Source organism: Fukomys damarensis, unplaced genomic scaffold (assembly GCF_012274545.1).
Source record: "Fukomys damarensis isolate Sample0158 unplaced genomic scaffold, DMR_v1.0_HiC HiC_scaffold_34, whole genome shotgun sequence".
Classification (NCBI taxonomy): Eukaryota; Metazoa; Chordata; class Mammalia; order Rodentia; family Bathyergidae; genus Fukomys; species Fukomys damarensis.
Window position 1 is genome coordinate 25,002,126 of NW_022900946.1, and position 19,651 is coordinate 25,021,776.

Consider the following 19,651-nt stretch of genomic DNA (forward strand, 5'->3'; position numbering starts at 1 on the left):
GGATGTATAATGACCCCGGTCATCAGCCTATTATAGGATGGAACATGTGGCCTGGATCCTCCCTGAAGGGCGAGACCTCCCTAAGATGGTTTCTCTTTCTGCCCTGTCCTTCTGACCAAGATGAGTCAAGCTAACAGCATTATCCCCTAGGCACACACATTTGCTCGTGTGTGCTCCAGCAATCACACTGTTGGGTGTGCACTGAACTCCCTATGGATGTGGCCGAAGGCCTTCTGTGGAGAACTGCAACCATTAGACTGTCTGTGCAAGTGGACAATAGAACCAGATGGGAGCTGCTTGGGATCAGTGATGCCAGGCTGCTGAGGCACTGATCTGGAAGGGCATAACCACCCACAAGGACTGGGACCTATGATGCATAATGGTTGGGAGTGGGTGACAGGGAATCAAGTAATACTCTTGGATACTGTCCCACTATATATTGAACAGGTCAATATATAGTGTCGGTGGGAAATCACACAGTGGGATAGATACCCTTCCACTTGTGTAAGAATAAGTTATGGGTAAATTACACAAATGCCTGGTGGGATGACCATAAGCTCATAGGTACAGTGCCCTCTCACTGGCCCATGGTGGATGTCTTAAGGGTCTGTGGCACTATGGATTGGCCATACCTAAGCACTGGACAGGGCACTGCACATAGGGATTTTCCTATATTAAAGGCCCTATCAGGGCCACTCTGATAGACAAACCCCACAGATGGCATTATGTCAAATGAGTGGCCTGGTGGCTTTATCCTATGGCAGTACTGGTGCCCGAGGCAGGGTCTACAGACCTGGCCCTCCAAGTTGAAAGTTCAGCTAAACACATGGTACAGACCTTAAATATCATGCACCAGTCTTTGATGCTGCTCATGGATGAAACGTCCCAGATGAGACAGGTAGTGTTACAGAACTGTATGGCTCTGGATTTGTTGACTGCAGCACAGGAAGGCACTTGTGCCCTCCTATATGGAAAATACTGTGTTTTTATTCCTAAACAAGGAATGAGTATAAGAGGCCTTCCAAGAGATGGATATGGAGTGTCTGCCATCCAGGCCTTGCAACAAGACCCCCTGACCCAATGGTGGGAATCCCTAGGATCCATCTGGTACTGGGTACCTCTCAGTGGTGGTGCAATAGCAATGGGGTTGCTATTGTTATGTGTTGTTTCTTTAATTGCTTTTGTGGACTCTGGGTAGCCTTGTGTGCCATTCACAAGAAGTGGCAGCCCCCTGATCTTTGAAAGGATGGAAAGTAGGAAGCTGTTGTGAGATGTGTCAAAGCCTGGGAATCTGAGGACATTTGAAGGCATCTGAGAACATGATCCTGTCATTTGGTGCAGGCACAGGATGGGGGCTTCTGTAAAGTCGCTCAGAATATTTTGTCTTACTCTCTCAGTAAGCTGATAAAGAATACTATAAGTTCTGTACTACAAATTAAAGTTTGGTTCCTGCTTTGTTATGTTTGTTCCACATGTGCCCTTTTCTTTGGAAACCTCACATGACCAGGCCTCCCTTCAACCCACCAGCCCTGACACGGTCTCACTGTGTAGTTCAGGCTGGCCTGAAACTTGTGGCAATTCTCCTGTCTCTGCCTCCTGAGTGATGGGATTACAGTTGTGCGCCACCACACCCAGCTCTTTTAATTTTTTGGAGGCAAGCTTTTGATAAGTTGCTAAATTGCTCAGGCTAGGCTCTAATTTGTGATCCTCCTGGCTCAGCCTCCCAGACTTCTGGGGATTATAGGCATGTGGCCCCACACCTGAATCTACAGTAGGTTCTGGTGTTGCTGGGATGTGTCTTGTCTTCTTGAAGGGTACTCAGTCAACATTTGGTTTCTAGCACCATTTCTATGTGCTTGGCTTTCTAAGGTCCATGGCAGTTCCTAGGGATCTAAATTCCATTCCAGATAAAGATGTTTCTGGATTTATCACTTAATATTAATGACATAGATTGGCTTGAGACATACCCTGTCTAGCTTGTCCACGCTGCTGCTTGTCCTCTTCTGGGCTTGGGGGTTATATTAGTTTCTTCCTGGGCTGTGACAAACTGCCACAGACTTATTTTTCAGTTCTGGAGGTTGGAATTCCAAATGGGTCTCAATGGGCTAAGTTCAAGGTATTAACGGGGTTATAGGCTTTTGGGGAAGAATCAGAGACCTTGCCTTTTTCAGCTTCTAGAGTTCATGTGCATTTCTTGGCAGCTGGCTGCCTCTATCTTCAAAGTTAGCAGTGTACTAGGTTTGAACCTCTTTCTTATACTCTCTCTTCTGCCTCCCTTTCCACTTATACAGAACTTTTGTAATGACACTAAGCCCAGCTAACAGGATAATTTCTCCATCTCAAAATCAGCTGACTCACAACTATAATTCTATCTATAACTGTAAATTTCCTTGTCTACAACCTAACATACCCATGAGGCCTGGGGATTAGGATGTGGACAGCTCTAAGGGCTAACATACTTACCAAATGGGTTATTATTTTATTTATTTTTATTAGTACATAATGATTACATTCATTGTGAGGAGCTGGTACATGTACATGATATATTGTAATTCTTTTTTTTGGGTGGAGGCGCTGGAACCACTAAGCTAAATCCCCAGCTTTTTTTTTTTTTTTTTTTTTGGGAAACAAAGTCTTGCTATATAGTTCAGGCAGGTCTTCAAATGACCAGATAGTCTAGCCTGGCCTCAAACTTGTAGCAATCCACCTCTGCCTCTTAGAGTATTGAGATTACAGGGGTGTGCCACCATACCCAGTTTTTTTTGTACATTCTTTAGTATATAATGGTCATATTCTCATAGGGACTTGGTACATATACACAACACATTACAAATCAGAGGGGTCTTGTAGGAAGCTTTTCACTATGAAATAGCTCAAAGCTATACCATGTACGAATCAATGGCTTGCAGGCTCATTTTCAAGGGCACACAGGCCTCTACTTTCTTAATCCACTGTCTAGAGTAGAGGGAGAGAGGAAGGAACTCCATATAATACACACTGTTTTCTGAAGGCACACATGGCTCTTCAACTAGCATAGGAGATGGCAGCAGCTGGACCCCTTGCACACTAGAGAGGCAGCTGCTCCCCATAGCCCCCAAGGTCTGATATAGAGGCCCCTTAGGATCCAAATGTAGATGTGTGTACACAGGTCCCTACTCACCTACATCATCCAACTTTCTGAGGTTTGGGTGGTTGGCCTGGTACTTTTCCTCCTGTTCTTTACTTGTACTTATGGCTTCTTTCAATCTTTGGATAAAAGTAAAAGAAAACATTTAAAAAGGAAAAAACACCTCTGACAGTGTCATCAGTCTTTTCAACTGATGCCTGTCAGCTGAAAATCAAATGCCTCCCCTGTGCCAGACTCTCAATGAAAGCAAGGATTTCCACAGCCCTTCTTGGCAGTATAGTCAGCTTCATGGTGAGCTCTGGAAGCTCACTGTTTTAGAAGTGCAGCATCTTGCTGGGTGCCCCTTGCACAGGCAAATGAGGAGTCCTGGGACCAGGTGAATGAAAAGTAGATGAAACCACCAAATGGGTACATTAGACCAAGGGTTAGCAAATTATGACCTGTGGGTTAAAGCTGGCCTACTGCTATTTTTTGTAACCCATTTTTAAAAATTGTTGTAATATACACACATGATAAAATTCTATCCTTTTTTTTTGCTACTGGTGATTGAACTTGGAACCTTGTGATTGAAGGCAGGTGGCAGCACCACTGAGCTAAATTCCCAGCCCTATCATTTGTTTTTGGGGAGCCAAGAGCAACACATGGCCTTTACAGACAGATGACCATTTTTGTTGGACTGGTTAATAGGGAACATTAGTTTAGAACATCAAGAGTTTCATTCTTCTCACTGGGTGTGATAGTACATGCCTGAAATCCCAGCACTGAGGGAGGTTAAGACAGGTGGGCTGTAAGTTCAAGTCCAGGCTGGTCAACTTAGCAAGACCCTGTCTCAAAACAAAAAACAAAACCCAACCAAAAAAAAAAACAACTGGGGCTGTAACTCAGTGCAGGGACTCTGCTCTGGATTTAATATCCAGTGCTGAGAAAGAAGAAAGAATCTCATTTTTCTCATTAGTAAAAACTTGTCTCCTCCTACTCCCCTCCATCTGCCCCTCTTCTTCTTCTTTCCAGTACTTTTTTTTTTCCATGACAGGGTCTCATTCCCAGGCTGGCCTCAAATTTGAGTGCTAGGATTACAAGTGTGCCCCACCACAGCTGACTGTTTTCATATTTTGGAGTGTCACTAAAAACTTGTGGGTGTTGTCTTTTTCCCTCTCGTTATATATGGTAAGTTTCTTTAAGAGATCTTTGGTTTTGCTTCCTGACCCACAAAGCCTCACCTGCTGACTCTGACTTTGGACAGTGACTTCTTTTTACACCTTAGCGTTGACCAGACTGTGCCTGACATCCTGTTAGACTCCCAGGAACATGGCAGATGCCTCCATCTAGGACTGCGTGCCCCAACAGCCTGGTCTTCTCCATCTCTACCCAATCACAGCCTGACTACAGTTAATACTTTTTTTTTTTTTTTTGAGATGAGATGAGATTTATCTCCATTTCCTAGGCTGGACTTGAACTCCTAGTCTCAAGCAATCTTCCTGCCTCAGCCTCTTGAGTAGCTAGGACTACAGGTGTGGGTCACTATACCAGGTTCTTAATTTCTGCCTTCCCCTCTACATAGTGCTAGAAATCTGTGCAAACAAATATCCTTTGGGTCTCCCACTCTTCAAGCATCCCAGAAATCTAGCCCATTCTGTCTTACCTCTCTCTGTCCTTACATGGATTATGTCAATGCTCTAAATTTGACTTCTTCCTCTCAAATCCTTACTTTTCATGGGTGCCAGGCATCTTTATAAAAAGATCCTTGATATATAACTCTCTGGTTAAAGTTTTTTTTTCTTTTGTTTTTGAGACAGGGTTTTGCTTTGTAGTTTGAGGTGGTCTTGAACAATGTAATCCAGGAAGGTCTCGAACTCACAACAATTCTGTTTTAGCCTCCTCAGTGCTACCATCTTGCCTGGCTTCAGATTCAAAGTCTTTTTTGGTACCAGGGATCAAACTTGGGCCCTTGTGCTTGTGAGGCAGGCGCCAGAACCACTGAGCTAAATATCTGGCCCTAATTGAAAGTCTTTAATGACTTTCTACTCATAAAAACAAGCCCCTCCCACAGCAAGTCCCATGTCCTGTTGGGTAAGAGTTTTGTAGGCCCTTAGTCCTACAGCATAGCAAAGTCTCCAGACGTAGCCCTCAAGGCTTTCTTTAAAAAACAAAAAAGGTATCGGATATAACTAAGTGGCTCAGCAAGTACAAGGTCCTGAGTTCAATCCCAGTACCAAAAAAAAGGGGACTTATTAACAGACACACAAGACTGCAGAGAGAGCAGTGGCTTATGTGATAAGGACATACACAGGAAGTGCAACTTGATTAGGAGATACTCTCTTTTTTAACCAGTGGCAAAGTTTATTCAAGACAGAAAAAATGAAGAGTGGGAGAGATACTGGCTCTGCAGAGCAATCTTGGTCTTGGTCTGAGTAGAGAAAGAGGGTAAGAGCAAGACATACTGTGTGTGGGGAACACAGTGTAGGTTATCATGAAAAGTTATGATAGCCAGGAGACGTTTATTTTTAACAGCTTTTAAATGACAATATTCCTGATTTATGGACTGAAGGTTTTGAAAGGATCACAGAAAGGTTATCAGAACTGAACCAAACTGCTTTCTTTTTGGTATCAGGGATTGAACTCAGGACCTAGTGCTTGTGAGGCAGGCAGTGGTACCACTAAGCTAAATACCTGACCCTGAACCAAAGTTTTGAACAAATGGATTTAGTAGATGTCTATAGAATGCTGCACCTCACAACTTCAGAATACATATTCTTCTCAGCTGTACATTGGACATTCTCCAAAATAGACCACATACTAGCTCATAGAACCTGCTTAAGTAAATGCGAAGGAATTAAAATTATCCCATGCAAATTATCAGACCATAGTGCAATGAAATTGGAAATCAATGGCAAAAAAACCCACAATAACTTCATAAACACATGGAAATTAATAACATCCTCCCAAACAGTCACCCTCCCAATGGGTCACAGATGAAATTAAAAAAAAAAAAAGTCATGGAAAGCAAAATTAGGAAAACAATCCCTTTTACAATAGTATCCAAAAAAACTGAAATATATATAAGAATTAATCTAATGAAGGAAGTAAAAGACCTCTACATTGAAAACTACAGTACTCTGAAAAAGGAGATCAAAGAAGATATCAGAAAATGGAAAGATATCCCTTGTTCTTAGACAGGAAGAATCAATATAGTGAAAATGGCCATATTTCCAAGATTATTATACAGATTTAATGCAATCCCAATCAACATATCTACAGCATACCTCACAGAATTAGAAAAAACAATCCTAAAATTCATTTGGAAACAGAAGAGATCTAGAATAGCAAAGGCAATTCTGGGCAAAAAAGGCAAGGCAGGGAGCATCACAATCCCTGACCTGAAATTATACTAAAAAGGTATTGTGATAAAAACAGCATGGTACTGGCAAAAGAACACACCTGAGGATCAACGGAACAGATTACAAGATGTAGAAGCAACTCTAGACATATGCAGCCACCTCATCTTTGACAAAGGGGCCAAAAACCTTCACCGGAAGAAAGCCTCTTTAATAAATGGTGCTGAAAAAACTGGCTTTCCACTTGCCAAAGATTGAAACTAGACTCCTATTTTTCACCACACACTAACCTAAAGTCTAAATGGATCAAAGATTTAAATATTAAATCAGAAACGCTACATCTGCTGGAAGAGAAAATAGGTAGAAAGCTTGAGGATATAGGAATAGGCAAAGACTTCATGAATAAAACCCAGATTGCACTGGAAATAGTACAAAAATCAACAAGTGGGACCTCATCTTATTAAAAAGCTTTTGTACAGCAAAAGAAACCACCAACAGAGTAAAGATACAACCTACAGTGTGGGAAAATGTTTTTTCAGCTCTTCCTCAGATAAGGGACTACTATCTAGAATATATAAAGAACTCAAAAAAATCAGACCTTCCCAAATTTAAAGACCCGATCCAAAAATGGGCATCTGAAATGAACAGGCATTTCTCAGATGAAGAATTAGAAACGGCAAATAAATACATGAAAAAATGTTCAACATCACTGGTCATTTGAGAGATGCAAATTAAAACAACTCAGATTCTATTTTACTCCACAAAGAATGGCTGTTATCAAGAATCAACCAATAACAAATACTGGAGGGGCTGTGGGGAAACAGGAATCCTTCTCCACTGTTGCTAAGAGTACAGACTGATGCAACCACTGTGAAAATCAGTGTGGCAATTCCTCAAAAAACTAAAACTAGAGGTTCCATACAATCCAGCTATTCCCTTTCTTTGTATCTTCTCAAAAGAATTAAAAGCATCCTACCACAGTGATATATGCGCATCCATGTTTATAGCAGCATAGTTTATAGCCGCTAAATCTTGCAAACAGCCCAAATGTCCATCAACTGACGAATGGATAAAGAACATGTATTTTATTTTATTTTATTTTACACAATGGAGTTTCTGCCATAAATAAGGATGAGCTTGAGACATTTATAGGTAAATCGATGTGTCTTTGGACCATACTCTTAGGTGAAATAAATCAGACACATGTGTTTAAATATTGCATTGTTGAGACAGGCATGGTAGTGCACACCTATAAGTCCAGCACTTGGTGGGCTGAGGCAGGAGAATCCTTGTGAGTTCCAGGCCAGTCTAGGCAACAGTTCAAAGACACCCTGAACTACATACTGAGAACCAGTTTTTTTTTTTTTTTTTAAGTTTCTAAAAAACCATATTGTTTCTCTGGTATGAGAAACCGAAAGAGGAAATAAGGACTAAAGTGTATAATAGATATTGGGAAATGGGAAGAAAATGTTGAAATGGGAAGGGGAACAAGAGAGGGGTGAGGGAGAAAGGAAGGGACAGAACAAAAAGTGAAAATAGAAGGAAAAAAATGGAAACAAAGCTTTTGTACATAGGGGCTTGAGGGAAGGGGGAAATTGGAAAAAAAGAGGCAGGAGGTATCGTGTATAGGCAGACATTCCCTATGATGAGTGTTATCATTATGTACATCTAAAATGTACCAATAAATATTTTGCTATTTTTTTTTAGTTCATTGGTACTTTTTAAGTATAACAGTACAGTTATATTGCGATCTTGTACCTTCACATGATAGATCTTGGTTCTCATTTTTTCCCGATACCCCTGCCCTCCCTTCACTCCATCCACCCTTCCCTATTCACAGAGATTTTGTTTCTATTTTTTCCTTTTCTCATATTTTTTCTTTTCCCATTTCCTTTCCTTTACCCTTTCCACTTCCCCTACACCTTTAGCCCTTTTTTTTATTTTTCACATTTAAATATTTTGCTATTAAGAAAAAAAACATTATACACAGTCAGATAGGGCTGGGGAAAAAAAAAGTTCTGTGCCAGGTGTGGTAGTGCACACTTGTAATACCAGCTACCCAGAAGGCAAAGGTAGGAAGATTTCAAGTTCAAGACCAGCCTGGGTAACTTAGTGAGATCCTGTATCAAAATAAAAAATAATAACTAGGGAGGTTGCTCAGTGGTAGTGTGCCCAAGTCTAATTACTAGTACTGTATGAATAAATAGTCTTACTTTTTTGTAGTAAGTGGATGACAAGAACACCACAACTGACTGGGGCTGATCTAATGGCAGAAGGCCTGGCAAGGTAAGTGACTCTGGCACCTTGAGGCCCAGGTCAATGAAATACTGTGGCTGCTTCATTGCTGAGAAGACCTTGTTAGAAAGGCTTGAGTTTTTTAAATGCTCCAAAAGAAGAAAATTGAAGGGGATATGTGTTATGTTAATGTCCCAACTCCCATAATTAATGTAACCATCACATACTGCAATCATGTACTGCTAAAAATAAAAATAAATAAAAATAAGAAAACTACTACTGGAACCATGCTTTTCTAGCAGCTTTCAGGACTGTAAGCCCTCTAAGAGCTTCAGGAAGAGGTATAGAGAATGCAGAAGTGTGCCAGTCACAAGTCTGTCCACCTTCCACTCCTCCAAGGGCTTGCTCTGCTCCTGATTTTGTGCAAGGAGGATGTCTTAATCCAAAATGAGTGAATATTCTATTTCTCCTGTGCTACAGGTTGATAATCCCTAATCCAAAAATCTAAAATGCTTCAAAATTTGACTTTGTTTTGAGATGCTAGGGATTGAACTCAGGGACCAGTGCATGCTAGCTAAGTGCTCTACTGTTTAGCTATACCTCTAGCTCAAAATATGAAAATTTAGGAGCATGATGTTGGCATTTAAAAAGTTTCAGATTTCAGGACATTTCAGACTGAAAATTTCTGTTTAGAGAAGTTCAACTAGTAATGCAAATATTCCATGACTTATAAAATTGTGAAATCTGAAACACTTGTGGTCCCAAGCATTTTGGGTGAGGGATATGAAACCTATAAATGTAAGGTAAGGTAAATGTAAGGTAAATGTAATCCAAGAAAAACCAAACTCCACGTGAGGCTAAAAGAGTGACAGATATTTAAAACTAGAATTGGGCTGGAAAATCTGGAATACAGGTGACTATGGCTCAGTCAGTACACAAATAAACTCTCATAACCCTGGCTAGTGCATTTGAGGCTTCCTATCCTTGCAGTTTCCTGGGCCTTCCTACTTGTCTGTTATTTCTACTATCCACACTGGCTCCTTCAGCTTGCAATAGTTGCCTAGTTTCTTCCTAATAGCACCTTACATCTTTGTCTGGGTGGCGTATTCACAGACACATAGTCATTGCCTCTCCACTTAAGATACATGCATTTTACTATGCTTCTGAGTATTTTTAAAAAACTAGTTCTCCTGGGCTAAGGATGTAGTCAGTGGTAGAAAGCTCACCTAACATATATAAGGCCCTGGGTTTAATCTCCTCCTCATTAAAAAAGTTTCCTCTCTTATCAAATAACTGCACTATAGAATTAAAAGAGATAGTTGTGCAACCTAGTAATCACATTACATGAATCATCTCTCTGGGTTAAATGGAAGGAACAGGCTATAAGACCAGAGGACACTATGATTACAATGATGAAAACACTACAAAAAGGGAAAAACTAAATTTTCAGTTTGTGCAGGTGTGTGTAGGTCAAGTGTAGGCCTGAAAGTTTTGGCTACTGAAACCTACTTCTATTACTTTATATCCAGATGGAGGAAGCTGTACTCACCTGCTGTTGGGTTGGGGAGCAAGTGTGCCATTCTGTTCAGCTGGGGTCTCTGCTGGTTTGGATTTGAAGTAATTGATGAACCCACCAAACACGCTCTTAATGCTGTTGATGTGCTTCTGGCTGGTCTTCAAGTCTTGATCCATCTTGTCTACCATCTTCTCTGTGCGTTCTAGGACTCCTCGCTGCCGGACCAATTCCTGGGGGAAACAAGAAGCAGTGGGATTATACCTTTTGGTAGTCCCCGCCCCCCCAAGAAGGTCCTCCGTAAACACTCAGGGAACACATATGGGGACTGACATTTTCTGACAATATTCCTTTGTCTATCCTTGTCTACCCTACCTCTACTTGCTTTCTTTGTTCTCAAGTCCCTTTGCCAAAGAGGTTGGCTCACAGGCCTACAATGAGATGGATGCAGGTGTGCCTGTGGGAATCAGGACAGCACACTCTTTACTCCCCCCAGTCCTGATAACCCGTACAGGCTTGGACCTGGCACTGCCCCCTGGACTCTGGTCCTTGTACTCTTCCTGTTTAGATGTGGAAGTTCTCGGTAGGCCACCTAAGCCTACTACTAACACCCCTGGTCAAATCTTCAAATTCTGTCTCATGATCCTGAGTCCTACTGGTTTTCGAATACAGTCTGTCCATAGTTTCAGCTTTAAAACCTGTAACAAATGTTACCTTTTCTATTTGTGTGGCTCAGTCTCTCATTTAATTCAAGTCTCCATCAAAAGCCACTTTTTCAGACAGGCTGTCTCCAAACATTCTCTGGAGTAGAACTTTCAACAGCTCTCTCCTCTCCACTCACTTTAGTTCTATCTATAGCACATAAGCTTCCTGAGGCAGGAACTTGCTTTTTGCTTGTTGTTTCTCTAGTACCTAATTCAGCAGCTGCTTGCTGTGTACTGGGGTCACAAAGACTACAGTGGTAATTTAATAGAGGCTCAATTTATGCAGCATTTACAGCCTAAATGTTGAGGAAATGAATGTAGTCAGGAGCTGAGGAGAAAGGTTTCCAGCCACAATGATATACGAATAGCCTTGCCCATATTCCTGTAGAGCTGATAGTTCTGGATACAGATATGAACTCACAACAGCAACACTAATGCACTCCTTTATGTGTACCAAGCTTGCCTGAGTCCCTATTTATTTCACAGTGCTGAGGATCTAACCCAGAGCTTCATTGTGTGCTAGGCAATCTTCCTGCGTCCACCTCCCAAGTGCTGGGATTACAAGCATGCAGAAGACTTTTAAGCTTTATTTTTTTCCTACTTGATAAGACAGTCTCTGGCTTCCATTCCCTTCCTCTGAATCTTCTATCCATGCATCTCCCTATGGATTAACAATTATTTTTATTTCTATTTTATTTTATTTAGGTACTAGGGATTGAACCCAGGGGCACTGAGTGATTGAACCACTGAGCCACATCCTCAGCATTTGAAAAAGTTATTTTTTAATACAAGACTGAAACTTGCTATTCTCCCTCCTCAACCTCCCCCAGTGTCATTGTACTGTTGAGCAATTATATTAACCATGCAAATATTTTTTAGAGCTGTCTCTCAAAGACAAAATCCTGCTAGTCATGGTGGTATAAACTTATTTATTTTATTTTTGGTACCAGGGATCGAACTTGGAACCTTGTGCTTGCGAGGCAGGCGGTGGAATCACTGAGCTAAATCCCCGGCCCTATAGTGGTATAAACTTGTAATCCCAGAATTTTGGGAGGCTGAGGCAAGAGAACTGCAAGTTCATGACCAGCCTGGGCAATTTAGCAAGATTGTCTCAAAAAGGGGAGAGGGATTGGATTGTAGTTCACTGGGAAAGCCCTTGGTTAGTATTACAAAAACTAACAAACACCATAAGGAACAGAGTCCTAAACAAATTTTAGTTATTTAAAAATTTTTTATTTATTTTTGAAATAGGATCTTACTAGATAGTTCAGGCTGGCCTTGAACTATGTACCCCAGACTGGCCTCGAACTTATGGCAATCCTGCCTCAGCTGTCGGAGTACTGGGATTACATGTGTGCCACCACACCTGGCTCTAAATAAATTTTAAATACGTGCGTTGGCAATTTAAAAAAATGATTTTTTATTTTAAACTCAAAGCTGAGACAGACTTTTCTGGAATAAGGCAGAGCTAGAAATTAGTATGACAATGGTTTTCTCTAGCATCCATTTTTTGGTTTTAAATTGATCACCCTTCCCTGTTTTCCTTTTTGGTACAGGTGATTGAACCCAGGGCTTTTAAATAAACTACATCCACAGACTATTTTGAGACATGGTCTTGCTATGTTGCCTAGGCTAGACTTGAACTTGCAATGCTCCTGCCTCAATCTCCCAGTTTTGGGATTATAGGAAAGCACCACCATGGCTGGCTTGCTCCTTTCCTCTTGTGTGTGTGTGTGTGTGTGTGTGTGTGCGCACGCGTGCACAAATATGCAAGCTATGCAGGATTGTACTCAGGGCCTTATGCATGTTAGGCAAGGGCTCTATCACTGAGCCACACCCCCAACCCCCCATTCGATATCTATTTATTTTTGATATTTATTTATTTATTTAAGAGAGTCTCGCTATGTATCTCAGGCTGGCCTTAAACTATGTAGCCTAGTCTGGCCTTAAATTGCTGGTGATCCTCCTGCCTTAGCCTCTCAGGTTCTGGGATTACAGGTGTGCACCACTATATGCCCCGTCTGGCTTATTTCTAGTTGTCCAGTCCTAGTTTTTTTTTTTAAGCTTATTTTGTAGCTGTGAGAAAACATGAATCTGAGCAGAATGAGCCTCAGAGCAGCAGAGGATGGCGTTAAGGCCTGAGGGGAGGGTAGGGGTGGCCAAGGCTTATAAGGAAGGTCCCTGATTTCTCCAACAGTGAGTGCTTCCTGTCTTGACTTATCTAACAAATCACTCATTTCCCTGCCTCCATTTGGAAAGGTGCATTGGTAACAAGCAGCTGACAAAACCTTCTCCAATTTGCAGTGAGACCTCAGTTTCTTCTGCTCACAGTGACACATTCTTTTAGACTCTCAGAGGTGTGTTATGTTTACTTGGTGGGAAAACCAGACATCTGATGTAGATGTTATAACAAGTGTAGAGAAGTGCCTTGTTCTGCGTGCGCAGCTGGAAGGCCAGGCAAAGGAGTGCTGCCCTGGTCTCTGGAAGTTTCAGTGTGCTGGAAGCTTGTGCTCCCTAAAGGTTATGAGGTCAACAAAGGAGGAAGGGCTTCATCAAAATCCTTTCCTGGAAGGCAGAAGAAATAACCAAACTCAATGTATTAGTGATGTAGTTCTAACCAACAAGGAAGAAGTAGAACAAACAGCAAGAAGCACCATGGTCTATAAGAATGGGCTGGCACTCCAGGAATTGTGAAGACAGGTCTCAAATGCTTCCAGAAGGTATGCTCCCATCTCCCAGAAGCAGGCCATGTCATATTGTCTCCATCTGTCCCTGTGAGAATAAGGTCACTGAAATGACCAGGGTGGCTAGGAGAGAATCGAGCCCTGGAAAATGCCCTCTGTGTTTCAGTTCAACATGCAAAGTGCTTACTTTACATTACAGGTGATGAGGTGATTTCCACCCTTCTTCCCTGAGCCCCAAAAGTAGTCTTCTAAAGTTAGAACTGGAAAAATAAGAAGGTCAGAGAAAGGATCTGGTTGGGCTGGAAGTACAATGCCAAAGCGGGGAGAAGGGGAGAAGAAAAGAGGGTAGATAAGGGCAGGGAAAGAGAAGGGGAGAGAGAAAAAGGATGGTTTTCAGATTCTTAAATCCTCTTTCGCTGTGTTTTTTTATCAATGAGAGCAAGGGAAACAAGATAGGCAGATAAAGACCCTGTGAGGGCACAGTTTGCCTGAAATAAGGTGACACTTACCCAGATGGTTTGTGTTGAAGGTCACTGTGAGGAATTGAAGCATGGGATCCTTGACTATAGAATGTTCTTTTAAAGCATCACAAAGCACTATGGGAGGCTGAGGCAGGAGGAGTCCAAGTTCCTGGGCAACTTAGTAACTTAGTGAGAACTTGTCTCCAAATTTAAAAAAAGGGCTAGGGGTGTAGCTCAGTGTGAAGGCTCTGGGTTCAATCCCCAGGACTGCAAACAAACCACAGCAGAGTAGGTGCTCTAAGATCTCCACCCACAGATGTTATTGAGCACCTACTCTTCCAGGTGTTAATGATTCATGAGTGAACTAAACAACCCCAAAAGTCTGTCCTGATGGCGTTTGCAGTCTGGTGGATGAAAAGATGAAGTCAGTCTAATTTTTAAAAAATTTTTGACAACGTTGAAGTACTGAGGATTGAAGAAGGCAGATGGATCTTTGCTTCACTGAACTTACAGTCTCATAGGGGTGACAGGAAAGAAAGTCATAATACACATACACGTTTGTTCCTTTGTTAGGGAGAGCCCTTGGGAAAGAACTCTTGGCCTGGTTTAAGGGGTGGTGTGTAACAGAGGAGGTCCCTGAGGAGGCTGGAGGACAGACTGAAAGCTGAGAATCTAGGAGTCCGAAGGATGGGTGTGGGGCAAGTGAATGGGGTAGAACAAGCAGCATGTATCTACAGGGGAAGTAGAACTGTGCAGTGAGCACAGAACAGGAGCGGGTGGGGATCTGCGGCAGGTCCCAGCAAGGAACACTGAGATGAAGCAGAGACCTTCCAAGGACAGCAGTGACAACTAGGTCTCAGCCACAGCTTACAGCCAAGGCATCCACCCTGTACTATATGGGATTTCTCATTCCCTGGGTTCTAAAGTTCTCATTTTGAGCTTGTAATTAATAGGTACTAATTGGTAAGTAGATAAGATGTTAATCTGGCATCAGATCTAGAAATCTGAGATTTGTTTTTGTCACATCTCTCTGCTCCCAATGGAACATGCACATACACATGCACTGGCGGGCCACCTGTGCACACGTGTGTGTGTGTGTGTGTGTGTGTGTGTGTGTGTGTAACATGCACAGGCCTGGAGCCTAGTCTGAGTGCAGTCGCTGTGGCATGGAGTGGATTCAAACTCAAACTGGGCTTCAGGCTGCATAACAAAACCAGTGAAGGCAGAACACTGGCATGTGTGATTTCTAGCACCACAGAAAACAAACAAGCTGGCATGGTGGCACATGCCAGTAATCTCAGCTGCTCGGGAGGCAGTAGGATTCCAAATGTGAGGCTGGCCTGGGAATTTAGCAAGACCTTGTTTTAAAAAGGGGTGGGGGTGGGACTGGGGCTATATGTCAACGTTCCCTGGGTTCTGTCCCCAGTATTACAAAAACATCAGAGGGCAAAGATGGGGATGCCGGTGTCACTCACTCCATGTGTACAGGCTGACCTGGGGCTGAGTAAAGGACTAACTCAGTAGGTCTTGGTTCTCTACTCTTCACACATCAAATCTGGCTCTTTCCAGGTTCCTTGCCCTTGGAATATCTTGCCTGGCAAGGGCATCTCTATTGACTTGACAGAGTGCTTACACCGGGCCAGAGAATTTGTTAACGCTGTCATTTTTGCTAGGGTCCTTGAGTCACACAGTATCAGCCTGACTGCTAAGACTAAAACCAGTAATGCTTGAGTGACAGGACCGCTCTGACCTCACACACAGCATGAAAAAAGGACATTTTGCTGAGATGGGTGTGAGTATAAAGTTGACTATGAGATGAATGAGACTGTCTCTCTCCAGCAATTGACATTTAGAGATATACTGAAAACTTAGTCTAGCAGCTAGCTGTCTTTCTCCTATCAGCTTTTCCTTTTTTTTTCTTGGTGGGATTGGGGATTAAACTCAGGGCCTCATGGATGCTAGGTAAGCACTTTACCACTAAACTACAATCCCGGCCCCTTTTAAATTTTATTTTGCTGAGTTGCCCATGCTGCCCTTGACCTTGTAATTGCAACCCTCCTCCCAAGATACTCTGGCCTCCCAAGTATCTATTAACTTTTGTTAAGAAATCTGGTACATCAGGAGTGAGCTGCTCCAGACCAGCTTTCCAGAAAATGAGGGTATCACTCTGTGGCAATATGTCTAAATTACAAGGATATCCTGAGTAGATTACTTCAATGGCCACAGATCCTGAGGTAGGATGGGTGTTCTTGTCTCTCCTACCACTTTCGTTTTTTGTTTTTGACTTTTTTTTCCAATACTGGGGATTGATACAGGGTCTTGAACATGTTAGGTAAGCACTCTAGCACCGAGGTGCTCAATGGAATACAATACAGCCATTAAATAACCACTGCACAAGCCTGGCTCACATACAATTACACATGTAATCCTAGCTGGATTACACACATGTAATCTTAGCTACTCTGAGGCTGAGGCAGAAGAATCACAAATTCAAGGCCAGCCTGGGACACTCAGCCACATTCTGTCTCAAAATAAAAGTGAAAAGAGCTAGGATGTAGCTCAGCATCAGAGCACATGCCTACCATTGACAAGGCCCTGAGTTAAATCCCCAGATACCACAAAACAAATTACCCTTTTACCAAACAGCTTATTATATATTACATCCCATTAAGCAATATACGGACTAGAATGATTCATTTTAATTTAACAAATTTTTTCTGTGAAGGATGCATATGCCTATAATCTCAGCATTGAGGAGACTGAGGCAGGAGGATCATCACAACTTTGAGACCAGCCTGGGCTACACAGTGACTTTAAGGTCATTCTGAACTACATAGGGAAACCCTGTCTCAAAAAGACAAAATAACAAAACACACACACATATATGTATATATATAATATATACATATATATATATATATAAATATAAATTCACACATACATAAATACACACATATGTATGGTTTTTATTCATAGAATATCTGAAGAAGCTGATGGTAACTGGCTGCCTTAAGGGAAGAAGGAAGCTAAGGCCAAGGAAGGGAGGGAGGAGATTTCAAATCCATTTGTATGTCTTGAATTTTGAACATGCATGTGATTGGAGTATCTCATAAAAATTAACTGCAGGGAAAATAAGATACACTTATCAAGCAGACAGAATGAGTGGCCTATAAATTATCTCTACAGTTCTATAAAGTGTTTACCAGGTAAGCCAGGTACCTGCCTTGTCCTATTTCTCCTGTTCTTTGGTGGTCATAAGTGGTGGTTGTAGCCTTTTCCAGAAACAAACAATTGTCTTTTGTTAAAGGTGACTTCAGTAATTTTCCTATTTCTGCCAACCTAAGACTGAATTATGATCTTCCTAACTTTGTAGTATTTATAAACTCTTAATATTCTATAAAAATGTGTCCTGCATCTGGCAAGTTTCACAGTGCTGGATATACAGCAGGCACCCACCAAAGTAGGGAGGTTAGCAGGGCACCAAACTGGGGTCTGCTGGGTGTCACACTGTGCAGAAGTTCAGATTCCCAAGAACGAAGGGAATGAAGGAGCGATTCAAAGACAGTTACAAAATAAGGAATATGGTGAGGGAGTAGCTCATTTCTGACTCCCAGGGTCTCTAATAACTGAGAACTGATTTAGTCCTGGAAAAATTCTATGTGTAATCACCTTGGTGAGATAGACTGTTGTCTGGTTACTGAGAAACACCCAAGTTAAGCCCCCTGTGTCAGAGGTGCCACCCCACCTCAGTGATCACAGTCCTTACTTTGGAGGAGGATGGGGCACATAACCACAATTTTTATTACATAAATATAACATTTGTGTTTCTGCTTCTCCCAAGCTATGAGAACAGACCTTTCCCTCTGACTTCCAAAATCTCCTAAGATGCCCCCTTTCCTGTTTCTTTGCACACCTGTCCATCATGTCCTGCCTGACAGGAGTTCTAGAGCCCCATTGTTGGGCCAATACATTCACATATTTCTCACTCACCCCTGGATCCTTCATCCTTACTCCTCATGTCTAAGCCTCTCAGCCTTCAAAGCCAGATTCAAGTTCATCCTCTATTACAATAGATTAATTTATATCACTCTTATTTGTTACTTTCACTTTTTTCCTTATAGTTTCCAGAGATGTCTCTTCAAATAGTTCTTACTTGACTTCCCTGGGCTTGGTTTCCTCAATCAAGTGATAAGTTCACGATGGCTCTAAAACCTCAGGTGATCCTTCCAAATCTAAGGCAGCTCTTTACATTTGGCCTGGGGTATAGGAAACTAGGAGATATGAGAACTACAAGCAAAACTTCAAGACTAAAGAAAGGAAAGTAGATCAATGAGGGATAATATTATCGGAGAGAAGTGAGGAAAGGAATAACCTCAAAAGCAGCAATGGGGAAATGACATAGATAGATAGACTATTTGAGAAGTGAATCTATGCACTCACACCTGTCCAACACTCTGAGTGATCAGATGAGAATGAACTTTGTCAGAGAAGAGTTATGAAGAGACCTAAGAAGGATGACAACACCTTAATTTCAAGCATTACATTTCAAAATACAATTATTCTTAGCTGATATATCAGTAATCTCTTACATTTGCTAAGCCTTTTTGCTTTTTTCCCCAAACTGGGTAGTGTGGCACACGCCTTTAATCCCAGCACTTCGGAGGCTGAAGCAGGAGAAAATCTCTGATCTCAGGACAGTCTGGCAATGCAGTGAAATCCTGACTAAAGAAATCAAAACAACTTTCTTTTTTCTTTTTGCCCAAACAATGCCGTTTTATTAGTGGGCCGAGGAGGGAATGTGGTGTGTAAGAATAATCCTCACTGAAAGTCCTAAGCTGAAAGACTTGACAAAGACGAACTGGAGCAAGAAACTGTCACAACCCACATGTTGTCTGTGTAGGGTTTGGGAAATAAAGGTTAGGCTCTAGTGTCAACCAAAGTGAGGCTCTGGATCATTCAGCAGGCACTTAGGCAGAGGTGACTTCAACATCCCTATTGGTGCTGTGGAGAAGCGGTGAAGCCCATTCATTGCCGGACACCGGCAGCACACAGCCCCTACTCTTTCTGGGTCACTCCAGAAGAATGGTCTAAAGCAAGAAATTATGTAGAAAAAACAGGCCCTGATGTTTGAACTAGATATCGAGGAAGAAAAAACTAAGCAGAGTAATACATAAGAAAGATTTCCGAGGTAAACCGTCCCTTTCAGTACTCCACAAACACATCTCTTTACATGATTAAGACATTACTACAAACCATCAAGTCACTAAATATAAGAACCTGCTAGTAAGCAATTTGAGGGTTCTCAAAAGATAAGGAAAAAACATTTCTCGACCGCGTTTGAAAACGCAGAGGTTGCCCAGTTCAGCTCCGTCGTGCCCCAGGCTCACCTCAGAAGAGGCGACCCCGACCTTCTCGGACTCGTACATGAGAGACAGAGACCGGCTGGTGCTGGCGGCCGTGGCCTCGGCCCTGCGCAGCACCTCCTGCCGTAGGTACTGCTGCCTGTCTGCGTGCGCGGCGGGCCCGTCAGCGGGGTCACGGGCGTCCCTACCCGGATCCGGCCGTGTATCTTCGTCCTCCGCATCGTCGTCG

At 42.3% G+C, this 19,651-nt stretch overlaps 1 protein-coding gene across 1 annotated transcript in view; it reads right to left on the reverse strand.

Annotated features, from left to right (window-relative positions):
- Snap29 (synaptosome associated protein 29) overlaps positions 1 to 19,650 on the reverse strand; it is a gene marked incomplete at its 5' end in the record, with an annotated part of 31,591 nt that extends 11,941 nt beyond the window's left edge. The window contains 3 exons of the mRNA XM_010620814.3: positions 3,161 to 3,246; positions 10,247 to 10,443; positions 19,447 to 19,650. Of these exons, the coding sequence (XP_010619116.1) occupies positions 3,161 to 3,246; positions 10,247 to 10,443; positions 19,447 to 19,650 (487 nt within the window). The remainder of the gene's footprint in view (positions 1 to 3,160; positions 3,247 to 10,246; positions 10,444 to 19,446) is intronic.
- Position 19,651: the final 1 nt, after the last annotated feature.